Source organism: Paroedura picta, chromosome 7 (assembly GCF_049243985.1).
Source record: "Paroedura picta isolate Pp20150507F chromosome 7, Ppicta_v3.0, whole genome shotgun sequence".
Lineage (NCBI taxonomy): Eukaryota > Metazoa > Chordata > Lepidosauria > Squamata > Gekkonidae > Paroedura > Paroedura picta.
Genome location: NC_135375.1, coordinates 11,501,388 through 11,519,456, shown reverse-complemented (window position 1 = coordinate 11,519,456; position 18,069 = coordinate 11,501,388). Strand labels below are relative to the sequence as shown.

General features: G+C 48.5%; 1 protein-coding gene and 1 non-coding gene across 2 annotated transcripts; both read left to right on the top strand.

Annotated features, from left to right (window-relative positions):
• The first annotated feature begins 671 nt into the window (after window positions 1-671).
• On the top strand, window positions 672-17,560 carry ATP5F1A (ATP synthase F1 subunit alpha). The gene is made up of 12 exons (XM_077346711.1): window positions 672-865; window positions 3,994-4,072; window positions 6,064-6,233; window positions 7,364-7,537; window positions 7,635-7,801; window positions 9,150-9,298; window positions 10,795-10,946; window positions 11,054-11,278; window positions 13,290-13,397; window positions 14,256-14,400; window positions 15,427-15,577; window positions 17,344-17,560. Exons 1-12 carry the CDS (start codon window positions 803-805, stop codon window positions 17,423-17,425), a joined length of 1,665 nt encoding a protein of 554 aa, XP_077202826.1. The 5' UTR covers window positions 672-802; the 3' UTR covers window positions 17,426-17,560.
• LOC143842530 (small nucleolar RNA SNORA2/SNORA34 family) lies at window positions 3,715-3,851 on the top strand. The gene has a single exon (XR_013233168.1). It is a non-coding gene; the product is annotated as a small nucleolar RNA SNORA2/SNORA34 family (small nucleolar RNA).
• Window positions 17,561-18,069: the final 509 nt, after the last annotated feature.

Sequence of the window (18,069 nt, the reverse complement as noted above, 5' to 3'; positions counted from 1 at the left end):
CAAATTACTGAAAACCCAAGAACCTTACAAACTCAGCATGTTATAACTAGCAGGGTTCCTGAATGGGCTAAACATCTTCATAATACTGCACATGTGTTGGATAATTTCGTAACGCCGTTTATTAAATCGCTGCTAATTTATTCTCCTTATCTGTGTAGTCCAGGGAAATTGATCCGCGAAACTGGGGTCACTGTGGGTGGGCGGGCAGTTGTGAATTACCTGCATTCTACAGGGGTCTGGACTAGAGGACCTTGGAGCTCCCTTCTAATTCTATGATCCTTTAATTATTATTCTACCATATCTATAATGTATTCTGTAATTCTCAATGCCTGCACACGAAGGCTCAGACTGCAACACGCCACGCGCAGCTCTGCTCATTCAGCACGGCAGGGGCGTGGCTACCGCCTAGGCCACGCCCACTAGCGACGGTAATCGCCTCACGCCGGCCGCGTCCCTCTCCGGCCCAGGTGGGCGTGGCCCGACGCGGAAGCCTCGTTTTATTAATCATTTCTCATTATCACGGTTTTATAAATTTCCACAGGTCCCCAACTATGAACCATTTCTAAGAAAATACAATCAAAACCGCCGCAGAAGGCGGGCTCTCACCGAGGCACTTCCGGTCAGAGGCGGAAGCGGCTCTCCCGTGGGGCTCCGAGCAGGGGCGGGGCTTCCCTGCCGTCCGCTTCCGGCGGAAGAGGCGGAGCGGCCATTTTGTCTGCGCTGGGCTCCAGGCGGCGGGTGCTGCGGCCGCTCCGGTGACAGACTCCCCCGGCCTCGCCCGCTGCTCCCGAAGCGCCTCGCCATGATGCTCTCCGTGCGCGTCGCCGCCGCCCTCGCCCGCGCCCTGCCCCGGCAGGCCGGCCTGGTGAGCTGCGGGCGGGAGAGCGGCTGGCCTCGGCGCCGCCATCTTGGAGGGTGGCATTGGGGGTGACATTGAGGGCACGCCCGGGGAGGGTCCCTCGACCGGCCCTGCAGCCCTCGCTGCTTCCTCCAGTCCTCCCTCTCCCCTGCGGCCTGGGAAGGTCATGCCCAACTTCGCCCCCCCCCCTGCATTTTTTGGGCTGTGCATCGGTAGGGAGGGTTTCTGCACCGCCACGGGCCTCCCTAGGGGGGAGATCGGGTGGGCCCGGGTAGCCAGGCAGCCGTGGGTGGGAGGAATGCTTCCTGCCAAGCTTCCTCGGTTGCAGGAGCTGCTGGGTTGGGCGTGGGAGACGTTCCTCTTGGCGTCTTTATAGTATGCAGATCACTAAGTTTAGGGACAATGGCTGACTTATGAAGGAGAGGTGAGGGCAGAGACAGGGGAAAGTTGCCCATTCAATTAATTTACAGCGTCCCGTCTTCAGAAGAAAAGAGCCAGAATCATCCAGGAGCACCTTGGACCAAAAAAAGCGTTGCAGGGGATGCACTTTAGACTAGCAGTAGAAAAAATCCACAAATCCACCAACAACTTAAATCAGGGGTAGTCAAACTGCGGCCCTTCAGATGTCTATGGACTACAATTCCCAGGAGCCCCTGCCAGCGAATGCTGGCAGGGGCTCCTGGGAATTGTAGTCCATGGACATCTGGAGGGCCGCAGTTTGACTACCCCTGACTTAAATAGTAGCAAAAGCAGGGAATGAGCTCTCTGAAGAAGCAAGCAGTGACTTGTGAAAGCTGCTCCGCTGGCACAAATTTTGTTAGTCTTACAGCTCCCTTCTACTGCTTCTGGCAGATGAGCATGGCTATCCATCTAAAGGCAACTTTGATGGATTCAGAAAAAGGCAGCTTGGTCAAGTGTCCTTTCCCCACTGAACCAATTCCATTTCTGTCTGTTATGTAGCCTTTGCATAGGTTCTGCGTTGGGGGGGGGGGGGGTGAGGAGAGCTAGGAGTGACTGTCAGGCATAAAGCAAAATTGTCTTCAACTTGAAGGCTAGCAGGTATTCTGCACTAGCTTCTGCCTCTTCCATGTGATTAAATGAGTCTTTGGCATGTGAAAGGCACAACAGAATCTATCTGACTTCGATGCTGCTGCAAATATTTTTCCACTTGCTGCAACAGTTTAACAGGGCTACCCTGCTGACATTTGTCGTAGGACTATTTGTCGTGCCTTGGGTATGGAAAGTATTAATTTGGGAGGAAGGATATCTATTAGTCTTGGCATGCTGTCACTCTTAGGTGCTTGCGACCTTGGGACCTGCTTGTATTTCTGAAAGTGGTGGCCTATGGCACTGTCCAATTCATTATTGGTAATCCTTGGAAGCTTCCATTGTAATGAAGAATTGTGCAATAATTTAGACTTGAGAGGAATGGCAGCCATACAGCCTTTTATCCTTGAACGTGGCTTCAGAAATCAACCAGGGTGGAGTACAGAGAGTCTGTAGTTGGTGTTGTTAATCAGCCGTTACTGTTCCTTGACGATCTCATAATACATTGAGGAATTGTAATATGGTGAGGAAGAAGAGTCTCAGGGTCTATATTCCTTAATGCTGAATATTAGGTGTGATGGTTAATGAACATTCTCTCCCAACGTGGACATCACATTATTTACAAGTGGTTGTTCTCAAGGGCAGACCTTGACCTCTGTGTCCCTCCTCTAGACCTTGTGGAGCCTTTGGTGCCTTTCATAGGGAAGCAGGAGGCTGGGGGAGGGGCTATGGCTCAGTGGCAGAGCATCTGAGGTCCTAGGTTCAATCTCCGACATCTCCAATTAAACGGATCAGGTAGGAGGTGATGTAAAAAACCTCAACCTGAGGCCCACTGCTAGTCTAAATGAACAATACTGATTTTTGATGGACCAAGGGGCTGATTCAGTATCAGCTTCATGTGTTCACAGTCAGTCAGAGCTCATTTTTTGGGGGGCCTCAGATTTTCTTTTGTTGTTTTAGCAAGTACAGTAAGGAGTAAGATTTGAGTTCAGTGGGATGTTAATGAGCAACACGATTACCAGTGTATAACCAGAGCTCCCTTTAGCGTGTCTTTTGTTCATGCACTGAATGTTATTTTAAAAATAACTCCTCTTGATAGATGCCACCTTGGCAGGCAAAATGTAAAAATGAAAAGACTGCCAGGAAACTGAAGAAGTGTTAATGCATGCAAAAGCTTACCCAGAATAAAACCTTGTGGGTCTTAAAGGTGCCAGTTGACTCAAACGTCCCATAACATACCAGTATGGACCACTTGATTTTGTCAGCACCTTTTTAAAAAAACCTGCCTGTAGGTCTGTTCCACCCCCCACCTTGCTAAGCTTGCTAGGGGTGGGGTAGAGTTCAGCAGCTGCACTTAGGAAGGGTAAGTCCTCTTCCCAAAAAGCTTGTAGTGTGGATATTTATCCCAATGGCAGCCAAGCAATATCGAACAAGAAACCCAATCCTGGTTTAGTTCGAGGAAGGGGCTATTCTATTTGACACTTCAGCGGAATGTGAAGGCATAGGCAACTGCCTTCTGACAAGCCTAGAGGGACTTTTAGCTGAAGAACGTGTAAACTTAAAATGGCGGAAATCCTTGGAACGATAACAGCAGCTGTCTGGAATGGAGGTTCTCCTGCACTGGCCGCCAAAAGAGCATAGAATGCTAGCTATGCAGCAGGCACACACCACCCATCCAGCCAGAGACATTTGGCCTTTACATCTCGGGTGCCCAACCAGTCACAGCCTTGTTCGTATCCTTTCAGCTTCTTAATTGCCTGGTTCAGTATTTCTGCATTTTAGAGCTACAATAAAGAATTTTTATTCTCTTGGCCCTGAATCAAGGCTGGTGGTTTGCTGTGGCCACTGGCTTCAAACAGGAGCCCAGATGAATGCCTTCCTGTGGTCTGTTGGGTGTTCTATAGTTTCAAGATGGAACAGTCCAATTCAGTTGGAAGCAACAACTAGATACCAAAAGTTTAACTCTCTGGGACTTTCTGAACTTCCAACGGCTCGTGAGTCAGTTTTGTTCAGAGAGGCCTTATCCTGATCTTGGTCTGTTGGCTGTGGTCCTGAATAGAACACTTATGTATCTTTCTTTACACTAGGTGTCCCGAAATGCTTTGGGTGCATCGTTTGTTGCGACAAGGAATCTGCATGCCTCCCATGCAAGTCTGCAGAAAACTGGTGAGTCCAAATGAGTGCTTTGCTAGTAAAGGAATCAGAGCTGGCAACGGCCACAGATCACTGACCTACTAGTTAATGCTGTCAGAATGAATTTGGCTTTCTGCCTTTCAAACGGTTCTGCCAAGCTGGTATCGTCTGTCTCTTGGTTCCGTCTCTCCAGCAGCCTTGAGATTTGCTTGAAGCATTAAAGGCCAAAGTGGATCCTGCTTTCCAGTGGCGTATTTCCTCACTGGGCTGATTCCACTTCCCAAAACATGGGAGTGTCAAAACTTGATTTAAGTTAATTGACAGAGCAGTACTTAAAACGACTGCATTTGGCCCATAAAAATGTGCAGCAGCTGCTATTGTGGTTGATCCCTAAACTTGCATGTTTCCAAAGGTGAGCCATACCGAGATTAAAATCCTAGAGTTGGAAAGGGGGCCACACAGGCCATCTATTCTGACCCTTTTCTCAACATAGGAGTTTGGCTGTTCGACTGTTATCTACTGGTTGAAGTTCCACAACTTCAGATCTCTTGGAAATTCCATACCAGGTGAAAGTTGTGCAAGTACAAGCATCACGAGGGGGAAATATATAAGAAATTCTTTGCTTAACCACATAGCAACCCTGGTTGTGAAAAATATATAATACTCTCTGACTTGCTTGTTCTGTATATTGTATTTTTGACCACTGAAGAAGGCTGTAGAGGCCAAAACATTCTTTTAAATTGTTATATTCTGAAAGTCAGACACCAGACGCTTTTAAGTTGACATACTTGCACATTATGTAATAAATATTTATCATTTTATTTGTTGTAGCTTGACCCTCCTGAAAAAATTAGAAGATTTTGGGTTGAGCTTATTTCTCCTCTTTCATTGTTTTCCCCTTTGGTATTACCCAAGGACTTCTCTTTTGGCTGTGCCAGGTTAAGTACCTACAGGAAAAAGTGAACCTAGACCAGTGGTTCTCAACCTTCCTAATGCCGCGGCCCTTTAATACAGTTCCTCATGTCTTGGTGACCCCCAATCATAAAATTATGCAAGTGTTCTTTCACAGAAATTAAACCAAAACTGAATCCATGGTTCAGGATTGTATATAAATTGGTTTTTCCGGGGCTTCTCAGTTCAGTTCTGCCTCTTGTTCCACCATGCCAATCTCGCTCTTTTCCACTGCTCCAGACAGACGAACGCTCTATCTCAATCTACCCCGCAAGGCTGTTGTGTAGATGGTGACCCCCCAGCCAAGCTGCTTGCCCTGCCGCAACCCTTGTGAAAGGGTCGTTTGACCCCCAAAGGGATCCCGACCCCCAGGTTGAGAACCACTTGACCTAGATGGACCTCCATTCTGCTAACTTACTCCAGGGTTCCCTAGTGTGGTATCTATGCTGACCAACACCTTTCTGAGCCAGTTTGGTGTAGTGGTTAAGAGGAGTAGCCTCTAATCTGGACAACTGGGTTTGATTCCATGCTCCCCCTGCACTTGCAGCCAGATGGGTGACCTTTGGCTACGCAGTCCTTTTAGAGCAGTTCTGTCTGAGCTCTATCTCACTGGGTGCCTGTTATGGAGAGACAAGGGAAGGAGTTCTCAAGGTAAGCCTAACTTCTTTGGGCAGTGAAAATCAGGGAATAAAAACCAATTCCTCCTCCTGTTTCCTGTTGCCCACCAAGTGTTTTTAGAAAGCGGGTGGTGCTAGGGGGCGGGGCTTTTCCTAGCAAGACTTCTTATTGGCCATTGGAGATTTGATTGGCTTTGCAGGTTCTTTTCAAATGCCTTGGCACCACATTGCACCCCAGCACAAGGATCTTCATTGAAAGTAAACTGTGGAAGCCTTTAGTTTAAGAAATGGATGTGCTGCATCTCCAAAGACCTTGTGGAACTGGAGGAGTCAGTAGGGTGTGAGCTACTTTTGTCTCTCCTAGGGTTGTGCTTGTATCTTAATTTGGCTCTGGAGCCTTGATCTGCAATGTAAGAAACGACTAGATTCAAATCATCCCCCCGTAAATTTTGCTAGGCACTGCTGAGGTTTCATCCATCCTCGAGGAACGCATTCTGGGTGCCGATACTTCTGTCGAGCTGGAAGAAACGGGGCGTGTCCTCTCGATCGGCGATGGTATCGCCCGTGTATACGGCCTGCGGAATGTTCAGGCAGAAGAAATGGTGGAGTTTTCTTCCGGGCTGAAGGCAAGCTCTTTCCTCTTTGCTCCCACATTTGTAGTGAATATAACACTTGTCCTCAGATTCAAGGTCTCTCCTTGCCTGTTAGATTAAGCATGTCCAAAATACAAAAGGGTGAAAGGCTGGAGGTGGTAAACACGGAAAACGGGGTTTAGGATCAGTGGCGGGGAGATACTCTGCTCAGTGAGGCCGCTACTCCTCCATCCTAAAGTGAGAAGTTGAGCTACGTCTAGGTTCTTAGAATTGGAAGGGGTCATTCAAGGCCGTCTAGCCTAGCCCTGTTGGCCAGTGCAAGCTCAGCTGAAAGCATCCATGACAAGTATCTGTCCAGCCACCAGGTAATACACTTGTGCTTGTGATCAGATTGTTTCTGATCTTCAGCTTCTTCCTATAATCCCAGATGGCAAAAATTAAAAGAGCAGCGTGCTATGATAGCTTGGGATCCGGCAGTTTGCAACTCTTTATTGGGGAAACTTGCAGGTTTTCTCATGGATGAAAACGCAGTATGCTTTTAATCCATAAATGTGCCAAGTAGTACAGTTTTATACACTGGTTATAAATGGTGCTTCTACATTAAATCAGTGAAAAATGTTAAAGTTTGCTATGGTAAGGGATTCTTCTATCAAGTCCAGTTCAGCCCCACACCAGATTCCATTTCCTCCCCTCAAAAGGGCTTCACATGAATGTTACATCTCTCTGTGTACATCTCCTACCAGCCCTCTGCTAGAATGTCTTACTCACTTCCTGTCCTCCCAGATGGCAAAAATGAAAAGAGCAGTGTGCTATGTTAGCTTGGGATCCGGCCGTTTGCAACTTTTCCTTGGCGAAACTTGCAGGTTTCCTCATAAATATGTTTTAATCCATAAATATGCCAAATATGCCGGTTGACATATAAACAGTGTTTCTACATGAAATCAGTGAAAAACATTCAAGTTCAGTAGCATGCTATGATAAGGAATTCTGTATTGAGTCCCGTTCGGCCCCCACCAGATTCCATTTCCTCCCCTAAAAGGATTTCAGCTTCACATGAATGTTACATCTCTGTGTGTATCAGCCCTGCCGGCCCCCTGCTAGAATGTCTTACTCACTACCTTTAATCTTGTTTGAATGTGCGGATATTTTGTTCTTCCCCTTAGGGCATGTCCCTGAACTTGGAGCCTGACAACGTCGGGGTTGTCGTCTTCGGGAACGACAGACTGATCAAGGAAGGGGACATTGTGAAGAGGACTGGGGCCATCGTGGACGTCCCAGTCGGTGAAGAGCTCTTGGGTCGTGTCGTAGATGCTCTGGGTAACGCCATCGACGGAAAGGTAGTGTGGCAGTCGCGCATCCTAGGGCGGCACTCAGCGGTTAGCACGGACTGAATTTGAAGTTTTATGGAAGTGACAATGTTGCCTTCCCTTCCAGGGTCCCATTGCTTCCAAGATCCGGAGGAGGGTTGGTCTGAAGGCCCCTGGGATCATTCCCAGAATCTCTGTGCGTGAGCCCATGCAGACCGGTATCAAGGCCGTGGACAGTTTGGTACCCATTGGCCGTGGCCAGCGTGAGTTGATCATTGGAGACAGGCAGACCGGGTAAGAAATGGCTGCTGAAGCAGTTTTCTTTTGACAGCTACGGGATTGTTGTTAGGGGGATGCTAGTGCAAGAATATCCTGGGAACCGAGGGGGAAGGAACGTTTTGTATACTTAATCACCTGTCTTCAAAAAACATTTTAGAATCCTTGAGCTAAAAGGGGCCATCAAGTCCAACCCCCTGCTCAATGCAGGATCAGCCTCAAGCATCCAGGATAAGGCTCTGTCCAGCTGTTGCTTAAAGACTTTCAATGAGGGGGAGCTCCCCCCCTCCTTAGGCAGCCCATTCTACTGCTGAACTAGACTCATAGAATCCTAGTGTTGGAAGAGGCCATCTATTGCAGGATCACCCTCAAGCATCCAGGATAAGGATCTGTCTAGCTGCTGCTTAAAGACTGCCAGTGAGGGGGAGCTCACCTCGCACTTAGACAGCAGATTCCACTGCTGAACTACTCAGACTGTGAAAAATTTCCCCCCTGATATCTAGCTGGCACCATTCTACAAACCGTGGGTGAAAACCCACGGGATTTGTGCATTTGAGAGCCGTGTAGAGCAGGGATCCCCAAGCTTCTGGAGATGTGCTCACTTCAGCAGCACATATACTAAGATTTTAAACTTTTTGAGCCTGCGGACAACTTTGGAATTCTGACACAGTGTGGCGAGCACAGCAACAAAATGGCTGCCACAGGTTACCTTCAAGTCATGCAGTGAAGACCCTTGTGCTGTAGTAGCAGTTGCGGCCAGAACATTTAAAAATCCGCAGAGCTAATCAGACCTCCAGCGCTCAGTCAGTCAGAAGCCAAACTAGAGAAAAGCCCAAGATCAACTCTGCCACTTTCTTCTTGAACATCATTGACCTCCTTCTCCTCCACCCCCCCTTTTTTTAGGAAGGGGGGTAGGAAGGGGATCTTATTATTGTGCCGCCATGCTGTGACATTTTAAAGTCTTTTAATGGGGTTTTAAGACACTGTAACCCGCCACGAGCCATTTTGGGAGTGGCGGGAAATAAATTGAAATAATAATAATAATAATAATAATAATAATAATAATAATAATAATAATAATAATAATAAACACTTCATGGGCACCTCGTTGGGAACCCCAGATAGAAAGAATTGCATGTGTTCAAGCATCACCGCACCCAGGTTGACTAGGGCTACATCCCACAATGCACTGCAAAAGTTCAGTAGAGGCAGACAAGCCATCTTTTTCAAGGAAGATGCTCCACCACAATTCCTTATCTGTGATGAGCATTTGAGGAACCCCAGAATGTAACTCTCAAACACCAGCTGGCTCTTGAGCAGTTTGTGCCTCGGCAGGATTCTGATGGCTTTTCTCATCTCCCTGCAGCAAAACCTCAATTGCCATCGATACCATCATCAACCAGAAACGGTTCAACGACGGAACGGATGAGAAGAAGAAACTGTACTGCATCTACGTTGCAATTGGCCAGAAGAGGTCTACAGTTGCCCAGCTGGTCAAGAGGCTTACCGATGCAGGTATTTAGTCCGTCGTGGCTTTCTTCTCCACAAGCATACAGTCCCCCAGTCTGTAGGTGGTTTCCAGTTGATCGGTGTGATGGCTCAGACTCCTAGGAGCAAAAAGGCCAACAAAGATAGGCAATCATGGTGTCATTTTTAAAGAGGTACTTCCATAAGAGATTATTTCTGAGAGGAGCCATGCTGGTCTTCCTTAGAACAGAAAGCCTCCAAATCCACTATATGTAAGGCCAATAATATACTCATAGATGCTGACAGTATTGATACAAATTTATATATCCAAAGCCATCAGTTTATATTCAACATACAAATTCAGTCCACGATGATTAATGTGATAGGCCCTTCCTTGCATCCCCAGGGAATGGCTAATTGCTGCTCTGGGATGGGGGTGCATTCCCTCCAGGCCAGGCTGGATTCTGGAGATTTTTGGGGTGTGGGGTGTGTCATTTGGGCATGAAATTGGGGTCACTGTGGGTAGGCAGGTAGTTGTGAGTTCCTGCATTGTGCAGGGGGTTGGACTACATGACCCCAGAGGCCTCTTCAAACTCTATGATTCTAGGTGCAAAAACAATGTAATGTAAGTTGGGCATGGTGCCATCATTTTAGACACTGCCCTAAGGTGGGGGGAAAAGGCTCTTTGGATTGGTTTTGCACCAATCACTTTAATCATTGTGGATTGAATTTGTATGTTGAATATGAACTGATGGCTTCTGATGTATACATTGTATTGATTCTGTCAGCATCTATGAGTATATTATTGGCCTTACGTACATAATGGATTTTTGGTTTGGGTTTATTGTACTCATTGTGTACCGTTGTTGAGATAGTGGTCTTCCTTAGAACAGTAAGATTTGAGTCTAGTTGCTCAACCAGATTTTGGGAGATCAACCAGATTTCTAGGGTGTAGGCTTATAGAGTCAAAGCTCCATTTGTGTGAAATTTGTTTCCTAGATAAAATTGAAAGGGTACAGAGGAGAGCGACGAGGATGATCTGGGGCCAAGGGACGAAGCCCTATGAAGACAGGTTGAGGGACTTGGGAGTGTTCAGCCTGGAGGAAAGGAGGTTGAGAGGGGACATGATAGCCCTCTTTAAGTATTTGAAAGGTTGTCACTTGGAGGAGGGCAGGATGCTGTTCCCGTTGGCTGCAGAGGAAAGGACGCGCAGTAATGGGTTTAAACTACAAGTATAACGATATAGGCTAGATATCAGGGGGGGAAAATTCACAGTCAGAGTCGTTCAGCAGTGGAATAGGCTGCCTAAGGAGGTGGTGAGCTCCCCCTCACTGGCAGTCTTCAAGCAAAGGTTGGATACACACTTTTCTTGGATGCTTTAGGATGCTTAGGGCTGATCCTGCGTTGAGCAGGGGGCTGGACTAGATGGCCTGTGTGGCCCCTTCCAACTCTATGATTCTATTTGTATCTGACGTAGTTTTCCAAATGCAAGGCAGCTAGGAGAATGAGGGATCTCTGTTAACAGAGCCGCCTGTCTCTTCCAGATGCCATGAAGTACACCATCGTGGTCTCCGCCACGGCCTCAGACGCCGCCCCTCTGCAGTACCTGGCTCCTTATTCCGGCTGCTCCATGGGGGAATACTTCAGAGACAACGGCAAACACGCCCTGATTATCTACGACGATTTATCCAAGCAGGTTCGGTCTTGTGATTGCGGTCGTTTAACGCAGACTCCCCCTATTAAGGAGAACTCTTGGGGTTCAGTGAGGCTGCTGCTAACAGACCTTTTCTTTGGCCTTCTCAGGCTGTGGCCTACCGCCAGATGTCCTTGCTGCTGCGACGCCCCCCTGGCCGAGAGGCCTACCCCGGCGATGTGTTCTACCTCCACTCCCGTCTCCTGGAGCGCGCGGCCAAAATGAATGATTCCTTCGGCGGCGGCTCCCTCACTGCCCTCCCCGTCATTGAGACTCAAGCCGGCGATGTCTCTGCCTACATTCCCACCAATGTCATCTCGATCACTGACGGGCAGGTAGGCTCCGGGGATGCTGCGATCAAGTGTGGATGGCAAGATGGAGGCCTCTGGGAGGGGGCGGGGGAGGGGGTGTATTGGAGGTGTGCTGTGGGGTGTGTCCCAAAAGCGTGGAATGCAGGACACAGTGGTGATACGCACACTCCCACTCAGAGGACCTTTATTGGCATAAAAACGGGTCGAGGATAAAGGAAGCGGAGATAAAATAATCGTAATACGCCAGTAATTTTTGATTTCAGAATTATCCACAAAAAATCAGCCATAAAGAAAGTGGTGTTGACATTCTTATCAACTCAGTAAACGTAAAGGTATCCCCTGTGCAAGCACCGGGTCATGTCTGACCCTTGGGGTGACGCCCTCCAGCGTTTTCATGGCAGACTCAATACGGGGTGGTTTGCCAGTGCCTTCCCCAGTCATTACCGTTTACCCCCCAGCAAGCTGGGTACTCATTTTGCCAACCTCGGAAGGATGGAAGGTATCCCCTGTGCAAGCACCAGGTCAGGTCTGACCCTTGGGGTGACGCCCTCCAGCGTTTTCATGGCAGACTCAATACAGGGTGGTTTGCCAGTGCCTTCCCCAGTCATTACTGTTTACCCCCCAGCAAGCTGGGTACTCATTTTACCGACCTCGGAAGGATGGAAGGCTGAGTTGACCTTGAGCCGGCTGCTGGGATTGAACTCCCAGCCTCATGGGCAGAGCTTCAGACTGCATGTCTGCTGCCTTACCACTCTGCGCCACAAGAGGCTCGTATCACTCAGTAGAAATTGACAAATGAGATCTTTTTGATGGTGACAGCCAAATTGCCAATCCTGCCTATCCCCTAATTTTTAATGTCGCAGTTGATGCCATTATGAGAAAAGCATTCAAGAATAGATGTGGAGTTCAATATGGCCAAAACAATTTCCTCTCGGATTTAATGTTTGTAGATGATAGTGCCATATTTACTGATACATCCTCTATGACATTGAGTGCATTGCCCCGTCTTACGGCTTAAAAATAAATGTGGACAAAACTAAAGTCATAACCACAGATGGATCACCGACAAATGTATACCTCCGTGGAGCCCAAACTGAGCAAGTCAAAAGATTTTAATACTTAGGCTCACTGGTGCAGGAAAAGAAAGTGTCCTCTACCCCTGAAGCCCACAGTAGGAATGGCCAAGCAACATCAGCACTTGCCACACTCAAATGGTGCCTCTGGAAGAAGTCAAACATCTCTCGCAAGACCAAAGTTCATCTCTTCTGGCCACAAAGCCTGTTCCACTGAGGAAATTCTGTCAGGAACTACTTCCAAATATTTAGCCAAAAATTCTTTTGAATTAATTTCACCCCATTGGTTCTTGTCTGCCCCTCTGGGTCAACAGGAAACAACTTTGTTCCATCTTCTTTGTGACAGCCCTTCAAATATTAGAAGATGGTTATCATATTACCTCTTAGTCGTCTTCTCTGCAGGCTAAACAGAACAAACTCCCTCTGCCTTTCCTCATACGACTTGGTCTCCAAACCCCTCACCATTTCTGTTGACCTCCTCTGGACTTGCTCCAGTTTGTCTACCTCCTTCTTCAATTGCCGTGCCCAAAACTGAACACGGTACTTTAAGTGAGGTCTAACCAGAGCAGAGTAACGTCGTACCATCACCTCGTGCAATCTGGACACCCCTTCTTTTAACTAAGAAGTGTTTCAATAAAGGAAAATAGATAGGCCATGCATTCAGGCTTGAAAGACTCCAGTTCCCCTCCCTCTTCTGCTGCTTCTCATCCTTCCTGCCACCCATAGTTGGTACAGCAACATGTGAGCCTCACATTGACATGGAGGGTTGAGGTGAGATGGCCACGGAGCCAAAGGGAGGGGGACGGAAGCCAACCAAGCAGGTCTGCAGCAGCACCGTTGTTGTGAGAAGTCCCACAAAGAGGGGATTTGTCTAGTAAAAAGACCCTGTCTGTTCCAGCTGCTCACCTTGAGTTACTGAATCAGTGTAAAGAGGTCTCAACGTCCTCTCCTGTCTCCCGCAGATCTTCTTGGAAACTGAACTGTTCTATAAAGGTATCCGCCCAGCCATCAACGTCGGTCTGTCCGTGTCACGTGTCGGTTCAGCTGCCCAGACGAGGGCCATGAAGCAGGTAAGCAGTAGTTGCCTGATTTAATAATAGGGCAGCTTCCACTTCGTTCAATTAGTGCAGGTGTCCCTCCGCAGGAATACTGACATGGTGTGGTACGTACAGAATGGCTGCCGGCAAAGGGAGGGCAAGCCAGGGATAACTGCCTGCATGCCGAATGTAGCACTTTACTCCTCTCCCCCTCCTTCCCTCTGGAATGGAAACAATGGGCTCCTAGGATTTTAAATTGGCCCCAGGGAGGCACATCTAGCCTCAACCAGGGCCAGGACATTTTCAGTCCTGGTGGAAAAATCTTCAGGAGGAGATTTGGGCCTTCTCAGAACTGTTGCAGTTCCACGGGGCCTACAAGGGGGCACTCTTCCACCAGGCTTTTGGTTTCGGCCAGTGATGCAACATCAAATCCCCCCCCCCCCCCGAAAATCTCCCTTAAAAACTGTAATTATGTTTCTGTGCCAGTAACAGTGCAGCTGAGCAGAACCAGTGGAGGATGCAAATTTTAAAGAAGTTTTTAATGTTTTAATGTTAATTTGTATGAGTGTATTTCCATTGATGTGCACCACCCTGAGCCTGCACGGGAGGACAGTGTACAAATTAATAGATATTATATGAAAGGAAAAATATCTTTTGATTACAATACAATAGCTTGTTATTAATGTTAAAATGTTTTCCTCTTCTTGTCAGCTGTCCTGAGCCTTTGGGGGGAGAGCAGCATATAAACTGGATTATAAATTAATTAAATGAGTAAAAATCACAGTCTCCCTCTAAGGCAGCTTCTTGGGCCACCCAACCGGGCTACGCACGCCATTCAGGCTCACTTGGCAAGGAGGCGGGAAGTGAGCCCTGTCCCCCTCTCTCCCTCAGGTGGCCGGAACCATGAAGCTGGAATTGGCGCAGTATCGGGAAGTGGCCGCCTTTGCGCAGTTCGGCTCCGACCTGGACGCCGCCACCCAGCAGCTGCTGAATCGCGGAGTACGTCTGACCGAGCTGCTGAAGCAAGGGCAGTACGGTAAGGGATTTAACTACAGGGAATCGTCAAAAGCAGGGGTAGTCAAACTGCGGCCCTCCAGATGTCCATGGACTACACTTCCCAGGAGCCCCTGCCAGCGAATGCTGGCAGGGGCTCCTGGGAAGTGTAGTCCATGGACATCTGGAGGGCCGCAGTTTGACTACCCCTGGTCAAAAGGTTCCGCGGCCAGCAACTTTGGCTAGCGTCTTTGGAGGTAGGGTGCTTTGTCATCGAGCGATTCCCGTCTCACTTTGTCCTACCTAGCAGGTGAAAATCTGGATTAGGATGCAGCTGATCTACCCTGGAACAATAGAGTTACCCTTCGAAATATTATGTTTTGGGGTGCTGAATTTTTTCCTTCTGGGAAATTTAGTTTGAGAGTCTCAGCTCGCTTTGTCAGCTATCGCAAAAAGCTACCCTGTGAAAGTCCTGTCGGCCTCCGCTGGTCTCAGTGATCTAGATGTTTCACTGCAGACCAGCACAGCTCCCCTGTGAAACATCCCTTTGGATTGGGCACATAGAGAGATGGAGCTTGAAGCACCCCCCCCCCCCCAATGGGATGCTCTCTGTCCTATCAGGGGCTCCACATATATTGTTGGGAAAGCTTTGGGGTACCCCATTAGAGCAAAACTGTATCTCTCCCCATCACCGTCGTTGCATCTTGGGGGAAATGTTGGGAAGAAGCCCTGTTTCCCATGCAACATGGTCCTGATCCGTATTAGCCCCGCACATGCCTGAGGTTAGCTTCCTTGTGTGCAACTCTCATTACGCCAGGGGGATTATTTGTTCGTTGCATAGTATGTGTCGTGTAACCAGAGATCCAAGGATTGTCTGGCAGCCAGGAACGGGACCCCTCACAGGGTGTCAGTTGGGGGGAGAGGAAGAGAAAGGTACTTATCAGCCACTTTGGGACTCTCTCAGATAGTGAAAAGTAGGGTACGACCCCCTCCCCCCCAGCTCTCCTTCCTCTCCTCTTCCTTCTCCTGCGATGTCTGTGTTGCTTCACTGAATGCTTTCTCTCCCCAGTCCCCATGGCTATTGAAGAACAAGTGGCTGTTATCTATGCTGGAGTGAGAGGTCACCTGGACAAGCTGGAGCCCAGCAAGATCACCAAGTTTGAGAGCGCTTTCCTCGCCCACGTTCTGAGCCAACATCAGGCCCTCCTCTCCACGATCAGGTAGAGACGCCCTTTGGGGCTAGGCATGAAGCATCCCTGCTTCCTCCAGGGCTAGAGGCAGAAACTCTGTTGGGAGCGGTTTATGCAGAGCGTGGGCAGGATGATGCCGCTGCAGTCATTTTCCTTGTGGGCTTCCTTGCTGCAGGAAGTCGTTGCAGCCTAGGCAGCTCCAAGAGGGGATTGGATAAACCTGTAGAACAGAGGTCCATGAGTGGTTATTAGTCACAAGGCATAGATGGTACACTCTGTCTGGGGCAGGGATGCTCTGTCTCCTTGGTGCTTGGGGACCACAGGGGAGGACTTCCGGAGCTTGGCCCTCACTGGTGGCACCTGGGTTTGGCCCCTGTGTGACACAAAGTGCTGGACTTGATGGGCCATTGGCCTGATCCAACATGGTTTCCCTTATGTTCTGAAGAGCAGAGAACCATGAGGGGCTATTAGCCGCAAGGTATAGATAAAACACTCTGTCTGGGGCAGGGATGCTTGGCATCCTTGGTGCTTGGAGGGCCACACTGGGAGGGCTCCTGGAGTTCTGGCCCTGCTGGGGGATCTCCTGATGGCACCTGGGTTTGGGCCACGGTATGACACACACTGGATGGGCTATTGGCCTCATCCAACATGGATTCTGTTGTGTTCTTCCTGGAGGCCCCTTTGTGAACAGAATGCTGGACTTAACGGGGCTTTGGTTTGTTCCAGCAGGACTCTTCTTTGGTCTTATCCAGGCAGAACCTCTGTTTAACAAGATGCCTTCTCATCTGCCCAGCCAATCAGGAGCCCCACTGGGAACCATTCACTTGATGTAGTGGTTAAGAGCAGCTTGATGTAGTGGTTAAGAGCAGCCGCTTCTAATCCAGCGAGTCATGTTTGATTCCCCACTCCTCCTCCCATGTGCAGCTAGCTGGGTGACCTTGGGCCTGTCCCAGTTCTCACTGAGCTCTCTCAACCCCAACTACCTCGTTGGGCGTCTATTGTGGAGAGAGAAAGAGAAAGCAATTGTCATCCGCTTTGAGACTCCTTTGGGTAGTAAAAAGCAGGGTACCAAAACTCTCTTTCGGAGTGGTACTTGTTGGGGACCCTTGGTTTAGATTTATGGTTGAGGAACGGACCACCCTGTTGGCCTTGAACCTGAAGCCCTGGGAATGGCTGTGGCCTAGTTTTGTATGTTCAGTCCTTACCACACTTCAACCAATAAACTTGTCCAGCAATGATAAATCTTCATATAAACCCCATTTAAAGCTTTGCTAAGAGCCTCTTGTGGCGCAGGGTGGTAAGGCACCAGAAATGCTGTCTGAAGCTGTCTGCCTATGAGTTCAATCCCAGCAGCTGGCTCAAGGTTGATTCAGCCTTCCATCCTTCCGAGGTCGGTAAAATGAGGACCCAGCTTGCTGGGGGGTAAACGGTAATGACTGGGGAAGGCACTGGCAAACCACCCTGTATTGAGTCTGCTATGAAAATGCTAAAGGGCGTCACCCCAAGGGTCAGACATGACCTGGTGCCTTTACCTGGTGCCTGATACCTTTACCTTTAAAGCTTTGCCAGGTTTCAGTTCTGGATTCCAGTGACGGCACCTGCTTGACCTTGTAGCCTTGAGCTAAAAATAAACTGTTTTCTTAGCTGATGTGCAAGATGAAACGAAAACCTTATTGCTTCAGATTTGTTTTTGGTTTTGAATGGGGAGGGGAGAGCAAGAGGTGAGAAGGCCACCGTGAACTGCTGACCTTTGCGGGGAAGTGAGTTGAGATTCATTTTTGGTTTCCCCTGAACAGGACTGACGGGAAGATCTCTGAACAGACAGAAGCCAAGCTGAAGGAGATAGTGACAAACTTCCTGTCCACCTTTGAAGCATAAAGCTCTTCAGCCGGGTGTTTCTGTCCGTGGCTGCTAATAGCACTCTGGTTCTGTTTTTGCCCCCAGAGACTTAAGAAAAAAGATGTGTGAGTTGACTGTACAGATCTTGAGAATTAAACGTTCTACGTACATAAATCTTTGTGGGTGTGATCTTAACTGTTGTGTTGGTGGTCTAATGTGTTTCTCTAACATATGGTGGTCCTTCCACATCCTCGTTTTCCTTGCTTGTGTGTCCCTGTGGGCTGCTTCTTTTCACTGGCTATTTTGCTCAATTTGGTATTACACTGCTATATGTCTGAATCAGAATCGCACAGAGCTGGAAGAGACCATAAAGGGCCTTCCAATTGAGCCTGCCGCCTTCTTAGGGACTGAAAAACACACACCTTCTTGACAGACGTTCATCTAGTTTCCTCCAAAAAAAATTCCAGTGGAGGGGTCTCCACTGCCCTCCGAGGCAGCGTATTCCACCTATGTAAAGCCGTCACCCTCCGAAAATGTTTTCTAATATTTAAGTGGAACCTAGCTTGGTGTACCATTGCCCCCCTTATGCAGAATGAGGGTGTCAGGTGCCAAGATTTGGGGCTGGGAGATGGAGGGATGTGAAGCCAATTCGCAGCCTCTGTTGTAGAAGCCTCACTAACCAC